The sequence below is a fragment of the Strix aluco genome, chromosome 3, assembly GCF_031877795.1.
Source record: "Strix aluco isolate bStrAlu1 chromosome 3, bStrAlu1.hap1, whole genome shotgun sequence".
Classification (NCBI taxonomy): Eukaryota; Metazoa; Chordata; class Aves; order Strigiformes; family Strigidae; genus Strix; species Strix aluco.
Genome location: NC_133933.1, coordinates 28,645,566 through 28,658,994, shown reverse-complemented (window position 1 = coordinate 28,658,994; position 13,429 = coordinate 28,645,566). Strand labels below are relative to the sequence as shown.

The window sequence follows — 13,429 nt, the reverse complement described above, 5'->3', positions numbered from 1 at the left end:
AGACTAGCATTTAACTAAGGTGATAACTAATTCAACTTAATTCCTCAATTAGGCTCCACAAACATGCAGTATAGCTCGAACACGGCTCAGTCCTTTCTCTTTAAGCTCAGTTTGATACAGTGAAGAAACCTAGTTCTCTTTTGAAGAGAATCAATGTAGTATTTTCCAGAATTTAAAGGTATCTTTAAAATCTATCTTAATAACTTTATATATCTTCAATCCAGGGCACAAAATATCAATAAGTCAGCATCTCCCATAGGACAAACTTAAACCAAAACTAACCAATTCACTGATAGATGTCTATTCTCCCTATGTAGTCATCACTGGATAAAGTTCTTTCTGACGAGCTCACCATGATAGTAATTAAATCAAAATGAAGGTGGGAGGGACAGTGGAGACAGCAAAGGAAAGGAATTCATTTGAAGGTAGAAAAAAGCACAATGATTTTACCACCTCATAAGGAAATCCAAACTCTTGAAAAAAATCACTGCATGGCAGCTCATCCTCAGCAAGAAACAACGCAGAGCTGTGAAAACAGATCTTCCATATTACCTTAAAAAGTAAACATTCACATCACCGAGGACCCAACTTTGCAGTGTCAAGTATTTCTAAAACATCGAGCAACTAAGATGATTTGGAGTCTGAAGTCTAAAAGAGTTATCAGAGGGATTAAGGGTATTGTAATTGAACAGCTCAAATGAGCACAGTCTCTCCCCTTTGAGTGGGGGCAGGGGGACAACAAAAATTTAGATTTGCTACAGTAGTAGGCTCTTCAAGTACCAAATCCAGAATTCTGAATCACTTCCAAGGAGTAAGAAGTGGAGGGAATGCAGTGTTTAAGTTTCTAGACTACAGCAGATACAGTGGACCAACCACGGCAGCGCACATTTCAAACAACTAAAAGCTGACTGTTTTCCTGGAAAGCAGACTAGAGAGGATCAAGCAATTGCAGATGAAGCAGAGGGACCGCAGAGCAGAGCTCAAGACACAAATGCATGCACTTTGGAGAGACAACCAACACAGTTATGCGAGTATGAGCTCCCTGTCACCAGGAATGTTACTTCTTAAAAATGTTAGCATTTTTCAACAACCCACAGTGGGGAAGGACTTCTGTAGTCACTACCGCAAATGACTGAAGAGACTGTCTCCCCTAGGAACATCAGTAATTCCCAAACAGGAATGGAGGAATGTGGGACTGGAAATGGCTGGACCATCATGTTCACTATGCTATGACCAGGCATATGACTGTCCAGAAGGCCTTACAGAATCTGAGTCATTTGTTGCCATACATTCCAGCCCACAAAACATTTTTACAGTACAGACATACCACCAATTAGATGAGGGGATATAAAAATGGGATCTTTTTCTCCATAAGCAGTTGATTGAAAACTAGGTTGATTCCATAACTGATCTGTTTGTCCATCTGTACAAAGTGAACCACTGACTTCACTCAAGTTTTCATGGAATAAATATCTATGCCTATACCTGGCAGGCTCTGAAGTAACACAGGCTGCTCTATCAGGCATATCAGCAGTCAAAGTGGCAAAGGAGATGAATGATGCTTTCACTTAAAAAAAAAAAAAAAATCCTTCTTCCAGCCACAGTTGGTAGACTGGTGATACACACAAAAGGAAAGCTTTCCATAACACTAAATGTACGCGCACACATCCGTTCTGCAAAGAGGTTCAGTTGCTAGTGCTGTTTGGTCTGTCTAATCTGCAAATACACTACAAGCTCTGTTAGAAAACAGTTTACATTAATTTTCTCTCAAGGTTTTAAAATTTGTCTTACCTACCACACATGACTTCATACATGGTACAAGGATACAAGGAAACTGGCTTACATTTTTCCAGGAACTGCAGTCCTCTGCTAAAGCAGTGGACAAGAACCAGAGCACCTGCACGTCCCAATGACACTACATGAAAAGGTGATCCTCGAAATGTGGCGAGCCAGAAAAGAGAACTGGATACACAAAACCTGTACTGAGAAGTCTTAAAACAGAAAACATTATAGCTGCCAGTTCAGAAGGCAACATACTCATTTTGGACTTAGCTATACTCCTAAGTTCAGAACTACCCCTGCCTTTATGTCAGTCAAAAAGAGTAGAATTGTCAACAACAGAAGATGACAGACACATACTAAACTAGCTAATCTCACTCAAAAGCAGCTAACGAGACTGGCTCAGTGTTTATTAAAGCATCTGGTTAAGCAGCCAACTAAATATTTATCCTTGAGGAAGAGGCAGAATTCCAGCTCCTCCGGGCAAAAAGCATTAAACCCTGCTATCCTGGGGCACTCGAACAGAGAGGAAGGCATCATTTACAGCAGCCAATTATTCCTAGAGACGGAACCCCATCTCAGCATCACTGGCAAAACAAGTCTAACCAAGCCAAACTTCGAGGCAACCTGACTGCCGAACACAGGTTTTCAAGTTGTGCCCTGCAAGGAGGGGACACCTTATAGGGCACAAAAAAAAGGTCAGAATAGCAGCAAACGGCCACCCCTGAACAGTGGTTATCGTCCACCTGTGGCGCTAGGCCTGCCATCCTCCTGCTTTTTTTTGGGTTTTGCAGCCTTGTAGTGCTGGAAGTACCATTGTGAGATTCAGCTCAAAAGAATAATTTTGGCTGGAAAGGACCTTCTTGGCACCCCACCCCCTCCCTCAACCTTGCAATTCGTCAGAACAGTCCGTCTTTAAACTTTTTATCATTTTATAAAGTGATTTAAGGAGAACAAAAAGGAGAGACAGACATGAAGTCTCACAACAGATTTGCACAGATTACTGTGCTATTTCAAGCAAGTTCACTTAGTCTTACTTGAAGGGAAAAATTCCATCATATTGGGAAAAAAAAATCCTTTTTATAATCTGTGCACATAAATACAAGATTATAAAATGATGTTTCTGACCTTGTCTTTCCACTGTCTCCTTTCCTCTCCTCATCTTTATTTTTTTACATAATACTGGCATAAGAACTCATTTTATTCGAACTGGTTAACTATTCAATTAGAAGACCTGATGCTTTGTCAAGAGCTTTGCTGAAAAGGATAAAACTAGATTTTACAGTAGTTACATGGCTACACTTTCTACTGACCTATCCCTGAACCCTGACTCAGTCAGGGAGGGAGCTGCATTCCACAGAGATCAAATAGAAATATGCATAATCCATCAGATACTGTTTTTCAGTCATGTGTGGTATAATGATCGACAGACTGTCACAACAATACATACAGTAATCTCAGTTTTGCTTTTTAGTAGGTGGGGTTTGGACAGTTTTTTGTTTATTTCTAAGAAATTGGCTTGAGTGAAACATCCTAACACCAAGGTAAAAGTTGGAGTACACCTGGAATTTATTTAAACATAAGACCAAACTAAAGTATCAAATGAAAATTGAGCTTTACTTTTAAGAGAACATATATTCTTACCTAAGACTGCATGGAGGAGACAAACAGGATTTGAGTACTGTTTTGTGAGCATGGGATTTAATGAAGCTCAATTTCTTCCTTACTAGGGCATCATAGTCTGCTGATAAGGCTATCTAAGAAAAGGCATATTCCACTGAAGTTTTTGCTGCATTTGGGGAATTTAAAAAGTCTCTCTCCAATCTGGACACTTGCAAGAATTTTCTCCTCAGTATACTTAATGGGCTTCCATCCTCTACTCAGCTATCCAGTTGTACAAATCTTGTAGAAATCTGAGCTTTGTCAAAGTATTTTTGATCCTTCTGTATAATTTGATTAGCCAGCAAGTTCAAAATTCTGAATTCTTTTTTCATTTTTCAGAATTCTGCAAAATGATGGTAAGCCTAGAGAGGGAAGGGGACAGTCATCAAATGACTGCATTAGCCTTGTTTCACTACAAACTATTTCAGGAAGACTGGAAGGGCAGAAGAACAACTGTATTTTGAGTCTGAGTGAAAGGACAGCACTCAGCACCAGGCACCTCTAAGTTTGCTGGCTCCAATTATTCCTCATGAAAGGAGCAGAAAAGGATACATGGAGACCCTCTCAGAGTTAAAAGAGGTCAGTAATTCTCTTCTCTCCTAAACATTTAAAGCAGCAATGGATGCTACCAGAATCAAACAGAAAAAGAGATTAAAGCAAAAAACAAAACTAAAAAAAAACCCAAAAACCCCAACTTCTGTCAAAAAATGCTGCACTGTTGAAATCTGAACTTTACAAAATTGGTTGATCATTGCCAAAACTTTGTTTAGAAAAAAAGCGGGGAGGGTGATGAAAGAGGGGGAAAGTGTTCCAACAACATCAAAGCACTCTCTTCTGTGTTGTTAAAATATTTTTTATCTTGAAACACAAACTTTTTGTGCTGACATATTTCTTTTTGCATGACACAAATGATTTTGAAATGAAAAAAACCAAAGCAATAGAAAATCCCCATGAAATTGGACACTGACCAAAACAGCTTCCTTTGCTACACTCCTGTCCAATCTCTTTTCTCTGGAAAATTTTGAAACTCCAGGCTTTGTTCCAAAGTGGAACAAAACACGTTCTGAAATCACAAAATGCTTTGTGGAAAAGAATGCTAACCCACTGACAGGGCTATTGTTCACAAACGCAGGTGGAACTCCAGAGAATCATTGGGCCGCAGACTTTTGCTGTACCAACTAGATAAACCCACAAGGAATACAAGGAGAATGACTTCAGTCATTTCACTCCTTTCTGCACTGGAAGGAAAGGGAAAGACCTAACATCTCTGTAAGGACACCCTAAAGCATCACCAACAGAAAGGTTAAAAAAAAAGTAATTACTGGGAAATCTTCATCTCTAGAAAGGGAGGGTGAAGATGATTCTACTAAAATCCACATAAAAAACCCTCAAATATGAAAAATCACTATGCAATATTCTGTCTCTCTGCCTTATTCCTGCCTGCAGATTCTCCTGCCTATTCTGCACACACAGAGTGAGATTCTTCTCTCATTCTTTATAATTATTGACGTACAAAAAAGAGTTTTTGTTTAGTTTTCATCTGTACTAGTTATTTGTATGATACCTTCCAGCTGCCACCATTACCAAGGGCTGTAGACCTACAAAAGTAAGACACTGCAAGATCTATTAGATTTCCCAGCTGTGCTTACAGAAAGCATCAGCCAGGACAGTCAGATAACACAGCAATTCCCAGGCAATGGTTTTCAACTTTGGATTCGCAAAAGCCTAGAAGCATGCAGGGTACATAAGGAGTCCACAGAAGGTAAGTAAGAAAAGACAGTTCATTTGTGCCATGCATGCTGGAGAGATATTTTTAAAAAGGCCTCACACTTAAAATAAACACTGAACTCTACAGCAAGAAGTAGAAAATAAAGGATTTCAGTCTTTAATAAAGACTGCGTTTCTTCAGCCTTTTCAGAAGCCTTTCAGAGTTTCAGATGTGAAATATTTTAGTTAAACAAAAGGAAGAGAAAAAATTCACCATCCTCAAACTGTTACTAGTTGCTCCTGCTAGTAATACAACTGTTGCCTCTTTCAGTATGTTAGTATCAAGAATATATTTATACAAAGTTGGATATTTAAAAGCCAATGGTCTCCTTCCCACTGGCATAATTCAACCAGCAGCGCTGGTGAAACCAGGGTTACATTCAGATAAAAGTTACTGTAACTTGGCCCTTGGCATGCCAGTTCAGAAAGTATCACACATTGCTTTCCAAGAAAAGAAGAAACCCCATCTCTGTATTACAAAGAGCTCTCAAAGCCAAGATGAACGAGCAACAGCACAAAACCCTGAGTGTCGTTCTGCCTTCAGTTTTCATGCAACCAGAATGTGTTTGTCCAAGCTCCAAGCTGCTGATCCTATCTGGCCAGCCCTGAGAAGAACATGATTCATATGAACAGACTGCCTGAGCTAAAAATGTGTCAAATTATACAGTGACAGGTGGTCATTCCCGGGTTACACTTACCTCACGTAATTCCAGCCTCTGAGCGACAGCCTCCAAGCACTCCTGCCCCGTGCTCTCCACGGAGAGGGTGCACTCGATCACATTGCTGTCCAGCAGACGGATCCTTGTCACAAAGCAGTTCTTGCTCAAGACGTTGTAGCGTCTGGTCCGTCGCAGTTTCAGCCCAAAAGGCATGGCTGTTGGCCTGGAAGGTCACCCCTTCCCTGTATTCTTCCAAGAGTTATCAGCGCACTTGTTGACTTGCCTTGAAGGCTTCTTCAATTGGCACTACTCTCCTCCAGAGATGGAGGTAGCTGTCCATTCCCAGGGCAAGCTTCAAGGGATTCCTGCAAGACACATATAAATAAGTAGAGTTAAGTGTAAAATAAGACGTTCCTAAAGATTGGTGGAAAAGAAAAAAGCTTAAAAGGAAGAGAGTCACATTTAAAATCATAAAATAAACACCTCCACACACAGGATTGCCAGACACTTACTACTTCTCCCAAAAGAACACTTTATACAACAGATCTTTCAAAATTCTATTTTGGCGCTGAATTTAAAGCACGGATTTAATTGCAAAGCCATTCTTTGAGAAGCTCAGTACAAACAGCAACTCTACAGGGCACACTTCCAGAGGTGCTAACTCTCCCACCATTACCCCCACCACAGGGGTCTATAACATAATCTTCAAGTTAAGTTTTGGTGCCCTCAGGCCAGCTTTGAAAGCTAGCTTAAAAAGCTACGGAATAGAGGCATTTAAAAGAGGTGCGATTTTGAAAGAAGAAAGGCTGGGTGCAGTCAGCAGGAAATGCAGGCGCTCAGCACCTCTGAAAAAAAATCAAACCTAAAGTATGCATGTGAAAGGCAAGAAGCATCCGAGCCATTTCAGAGAAGGCTCCTCTGAGGCAATCCCTGACATTTTGCTCACTTCCAGATCCAAAGCAACTCCACATGTCACCCTTTCAGGTGGAATGAGTAACTGCAGGAACACAGCTGTGAGAGACCAGGATAACACCGAGTGGGAGGAAAAGAACACATATTTTAGGTATTGCTTCTAATTACTACTCCTAAAATATATCAGGGACACATGCAACCGTTAAGGCAAAATACAAAGTAGACAGGAGAACTAGAGATACAGAAATAATGACAGTTACGAAGCGATGAACCTCATCTGTGAGATCCACTTCTTTTTTTAAAAAAAAGTTTAGTTAGGAGCAGGTTCTAGCTAAACCAAAACAAAGTATTTGCATTGGTATAACCAGCTTTAAAATATCACTTTCCACGTGCAGAAAGGAATGAAATAAAAAGCAAAATATTTGCTACCAAGACTTCCTGGTTTTGATTGGATATTCTGGAGAAACGGATGGAGGGACACTAACGCTAGTATTTAAAAATCCATTTCTCTTAACAAATTATACTGCAAACAAAAACTAGCTCCCATTTCCTTGCTTCTTAAGAGAAGCAATGGAAAGCATTGCCAGCAGAGTATGCATCATTTAGCTGAATATGGTATTTCAAACAGATAGGACATTGCTCACATGTATCATTTGGCCTAAAACCACATGAATCAGTTATTTTCACTTTTTACTGAGTGTAGTTGCTATGGAGATTATTAAAAGAAGCCTGATTGACTACACTGATTATCACTACACTAGAAACATGACTACCACATATTTGATTATCTTGGCATTTATTAGGGGGTTAAACCAACAAAAAAGAAAAAAAACCCACAAACAGAAAACCACAAGCAACCTCTCGCTGGTTCGGTCTGTGACTACCCTGGTAGTCTACTAGTTTCATCAGAGAAAAGCCTAGAGACTTTGAGAAGCGGCATGTGCTGTTTGACTGAAGTGCAAACAAACCTATCAAATTACCTACTGTATTTTAATCTCCTATTTCTTACTTTCATGGGTACGTACATAATGTATTATTTTCACATGATTGCACGAGAGCACTGTTATACCTTGTATGACTGTAACATCAGAAGCATCAAAGACACATGAATATATCCTCACAACAATCTAATGAGGCAGGGACACATTACCCATGACTCACAAAAGAGGAACTGACACAAACACTGGCCAGCTTGTCCAACATCATTCAGAAGAATGGCAGCAGATCCATGGACTAAAACAGACAGGCCAGGCTACTGTTTTAATCCCTAGCCAACTATTTGGCAATTAACTTGTTGACCAACCTATCTGAAACTACAGCATGAAGTTGAAAAGTGGGAAGAATGGAAGGAAATTACAGAGAAGGAAGGGTGTGGATGACTATGTCTTATCAAGAACAGCATTTTTATTCAGTCTCTGCCTTTGCAGATTATTCTAAATTGGACACATACAGAGTTTTAGCTAGCCAATTCAATTTTTTAAAACACCCCTTATCTTTCATTACTGCTAGTTGCACACATTTCCTTGCAGAACACTAGCCATCCCCTGCACAGTAATTGTATAGTTAGCAGCCTAAAGATGAAATCAGTGTTAGTAAAAAAAAGTCATTTGCCTTGCTGACCAGGCACATTGAACACCACAGCTATCTTAGGATAAGCCAACCAGAAGTCATGTGTGCAAACATTCTATCCTGGAATAAACCCACCAATTCCTGCATAATGGAAATGTCGACACGAATTGCAAATGAATTACTCTAAGTTATATCATATGCTCAGGTAAACAAGGCCAGTATTTCCCCCACTCTTCAAAAAGCAGTAAAGTAACAGGAGTTTTCCCTCAATTCTGCCAAAGGCAATCAGCCTGCACCATTTTCTAAAGATGCAGACATACAAACAGGTTGATGGATGCACTTTGTGTTTGGGTTACTTTTTCATTTCACTTAAAAATATACATAAATGCCCGATGACAGCTCTTTCACACAAAATGTCACACTTAAATTAGTTTCCAGTTAAAGAATGAATTGGGATGGCAAGGCTGGGACCACTTAAAACAGCTCCGATTGGCACAGTCTGTAACAACTGTTAATTCTCAATTCAATGCACATGTCTAACTTTTCTGTTTACACATCTTCTGGATGTTTGACCAACTTTCCACTTGGGTTTTCTGTTAAGCTTACACTTAGAAAGCTTCTGGGTAAGCTTTCTAAATAAGATCTTACCATCACTGACAGGTTCCTAAACCAAACAAGGTTGTTTATGTTTGTATAATCTTAAAAGCATCAGGAGCATCGATCTTTACTCACAGTTATGTTGCAGATGACTGAAAAAGAGATGACAAGAGACAGAAGGGTTTTGGTCTTCCAAATGGAAGATTATTCCATGACAGGATCTCTTTTCGTAGTTAAAAGGTTGCCAAGGAGCAGCAACGGCCCTAACCAAGTTAACCCAACTATGCAGGCATTCACAACAGTCCCCTCCTCAAACTCACACTTTCACTTCAAACAAAACAAAACCAGTGAAACGAAAGCAAGCCTATAAGCAGCTCATCAGATAACCATGAACTTATTCTGTTTTTAAAACAGGATTTGTTTTAAGAATATTTCAGGTGTGAAAGAGGCACGACAACTTTTAAACTGACATCTTCTATTTAAGGATTTATTTTTCTGAAAAGAAACTAGACAGTTCTTTACAATCTTTGCGTATTTTTCCTTTTTTCTTTTTGATCCACATTTTGATTATTTTGGAATCTTTCTTCCTCTCCCCCCACCATACTTCAAATTTGGGTATCAACTGCTCTCTGGGAATTGAGCTTACTCTAAGAAGCATTCCAAATTAAAAAAGGTTTTTAGAGCATAAGCTTGGGAATTTAAACATTCTGCTAAATAGAAATTCCCTTTTTTTAAAGTACATACTTTGTAGGCATATAAAACAGAAAAACCTAATGTCCCTCAACCACTTCCCAAAAACCAAAGTTACAAAAAAAACCCCAAAAAACAAAACAAAAAGCTTTGCAGAAGCACAAGCAATTTACCTGCCTGTCTAACCACTCATCTGTGAGCTATCACTAATATCTAATATGAATATCAATTCAAAAGTGAAATCACAAAATCAGAAGTTGAAATAAGGTCCCTCTGAAAAACAAAAACAGGACACTAAAACTCTCAAGTATCTCAGAAAGTAGCAGTCTTAGAGACTAAGACTTTTGTAATGCTTAAACAGGAGCGTGCTGATGACAGTGAGGTACAGAAGCACAGGCACTGCCAGGGAACTCCAGCAGGGCTGTCCCGCAAGGGGGGACGAGCTGGGAGCCACAGGTGACCCTGGCAGGACAGTGTCCTCACCCACCATAGCACGGTCCCATAGGGGATGAGCCGGATGAGCAGAGCTGGGTGCTCCATCGGCAGCCCCAGGCACAGCTGGCATTGAACCAGGTCCAGAAGCCACCCAGGGAGCCCTGGCTGGGAGCTCCAGAGGCAGGCGACAGGGCTGGAGACCACCAACCACATAGCTCAGGCAGAGACTGACAGCCCCAGGCTGATCTGAAATGGATGTCCCAGACCTGTGGGCAGAGGGTGGGGTGGAAACCCCAGGTGAGGCTGGTCAGGGCCATTAAGAAATACGGATACACTCAGGGCCAAAAAAGGCCACATCGTATCCAGGTGCAAGACCAGGCCAGTAGAGTACTCTGCATTTTAAATCTTAACTACTTTCAGTGCATGCTCATCTGAGACAAACTCCATTCTGCAAAATATATTTCTTCTGGAACAGTTTGATGACAAACACTGTGTACAAAATGTAAAATCAAAACAGCTTTTTGAAAAAACATCTATCCTAAATGCAGTTTCATCAGTACAAAGAAGAAGAGATACAATATCTGAGTGGATTCTTGGTAAAGTTTAATATTGCCCTTTTTCAGCAGACCAAGAAAACACTGAACAACAAGCCAGCCCCTTTGTTATCATAGACGTTGGAATCCTACTACTTATGTCATTTACTTGAAAAAGCTGTATGGATAGAGTCAATGGCTGTGGAATGGAGAAGACCAAAGGTGGCAAAAGAGAATAAAGAATGAAGACAGATTTGACACAAAATAAAACTAAACCTTTAACCCACAATCTCATTCCAAGCACAACATAAGTTCTCTTAACAGCTTTCACTAGAAAGCAGCTTTAAGATGGAGCCTGATATAAACCATCTATGTCTCAGCTCAAGACATGCTAACATATCTCTCTACTTCGCGTGAAAGCCTCATCAGCATACTGCCTGTGTGCAAAGGCAGCACATACGGATGTATGAGCTCTCCAATGGTATTTGATTCCCCCACAACACTGCTGCATCTTGCATGGGGAGAGAGGAGAAATCATTCAGCACTCTTACAAGAAGTCCTTCCCTGTACAAAAGAGGTTTCAAGAGGTACCACTCCCCCATTGTTCAGCAACAGAATACTGTTATTCACATACACAGAGGTAGGAAAAAACATGTATCTCATATAACCAAGAATATCTTCTGAGCACAATGCTGGGCACCAAACTAGAACACCTTCAAGCCGCAGACAGCACAGCTGTAATGGTTTAGGGAGGAAAATGCTAATTATGACCTGGAGCAGGAGCACTACCTATTAGCAACCAACCTTCTTCACTGGCCAGTCCTTCATGAAGAACTAGGTCAGATTCACACTGTGATATGTAACATGGAATTGTTCCTGATTAAGAAAACTTGATTAGTTTCTGTATAAAATATAAAATTCCCTATGGGTTTAAATTACCTGATACAGATTAAAAAAACAGTATTTTTTTTTCTTTATGAGACATTACAGTGAAACCATGTCAAACCACTAGTACACAAAAAGCAAATAAATCAATATTTTACACTTGTTCCAAACCTAAAACCAAAAGAACACAGAAATAGGAAAAATTATTCCTTTGTTCCCTGAAAGTCAGCTGGGGCTGGTCAGATTTTTTTGTTAGTAGTTTTAAAAGACAGACTGAAAGGAGCAAGGGAAGCTGCTAGGTGTTTCATGAGAAAGAGGCCATACAGCAAGAAGCTGCTTTGTGTGGTGAAGGGCACTGCTCCAGTCACAGGGCATTCTCCTGCTTCCTTAAATTTATTTAAAGGCCAGGAGAGAAAAAAGGCTTATAAATAATTAAGGCCAAGACAACTCCCAGGACATTTCCAAGTACATGACTTGCTCCTCTATTACAGACTTCATATATTTAACTGTACCACGTTCAAAGGAGCATAAAAAAATAAATAGCATCTGATATGAAATGCACTTAAAGCAGAATGATTTCTTTCACTTCATTTGCTTTTGTACATAATTTCTGAAACTCCAGGAAGAAAGCAATTACTGTCAAACTGCAGCCTGTATTTACCAACAGCGTGTGGCATTCCTCCAGCATTCCTAGCGCTGCAGGAGCAGCAGCACACCTAACAGAAGTATGTAACCCTGGGCTGGGCGCAAGACCACAGCATTTGATGTAAGCTGCAAGTGGTGTGCTAGCCTACAGTTTTAGGGAAGAATAAAAATAACAGTGTATGGGAGACAGGACGTCTGGCACAATCCATCTCCATCTAGTTGAGTTCTGTCTAGAGGAAATCTCTCTGTCTCAAACAGCTTTCTCTCACTTGATGGCTCTCATGTGAGAGTTTCATGCAGGTAGAGCATGGCAAGGAGTATTCCTGTATTTCTGTGCCTAACAAGGTGTCTGTATCCCACCCAGTTATGGGTGGAATTCCCATAAAGCCTGATCAACTCTCAGGAGACAAATTCATCTGTGCACAGATGAAAGGGGGTCTTAAACTCTTACATAATACAAGCCCCTTCTGCTGCAAGGTCACTGTTTTCAACTACTTGTTTATACAGTCCCCGGCAAGACATGGACCTCATCCTCAGGCACTTAAATCTTTAAAAATTCTTGGGGGCATTTAAGTATTACCCTAATCCAAATAGTAATAAAACTGATAACATTCTCACCTCTACATTCTGGAAAAGAGAGTAATTATACTTTCATTTCATTTTTATAGCTATTACAATAACCTATGCAGAACTTCTAAAGTCTCTAAGCATCTCGAGAGCCCATACCTGTGTGCATGAACAGATGCCAAGGACTCCCTAGACATTCAAAGCAGACAACTGCTACTGTTACTACTATGGTGCATCATTAGACACCATACACAGCGGCCAAAGACCAAAATTCATCTCAGTTAGCATTTCTACATTCCCAGTCCCATCACAGCTTTCCCTTCCCAGGAAAATTTCCATCTTCCACCAGACCCATCTTTACTGTAACAGATTTTTTTTATCTGAGTAGTTGTGTGTTTTCATTGTATCTCACTTGGGTCAGATTCTGCTTTCAGTAGTCCTAATCAAATGTCCAGATTGGTTTAAATAAAGTCAGAATAATCACTCTAATTCAGACCAGTTAAAATTCTACCCTTTCTTTCTTCTCTTTTGCTGCAATACCTACATGTACTCACTGACTCTGAAGTGCATAAATGTTAGTAGGCGCACCCTTTGTTATGCTCTCCTCCCCTGCTAAAGCACCACTCTGTGTAAAAAGGCCTTTCTTGTCCATCCACAGAACTACAGTTTTGGGGATACAAATCTATCAGGCAGACACCTAATTACTCTTCTGCATCAAGGTGCACAAGT

General features: G+C 40.1%; 1 protein-coding gene across 1 annotated transcript in view; it reads right to left on the bottom strand.

Moving 5' to 3' along the window:
- PTPN14 (protein tyrosine phosphatase non-receptor type 14) overlaps positions 1–13,429 on the bottom strand; it is a 120,917-nt gene that overhangs the window by 71,893 nt on the left and 35,595 nt on the right. Inside the window, exon 3 of the mRNA XM_074817916.1 lies at positions 5,907–6,232. Within this exon, the coding sequence (XP_074674017.1) occupies positions 5,907–6,080 (174 nt within the window). The 5' untranslated portion in view covers positions 6,081–6,232. The remainder of the gene's footprint in view (positions 1–5,906; positions 6,233–13,429) is intronic.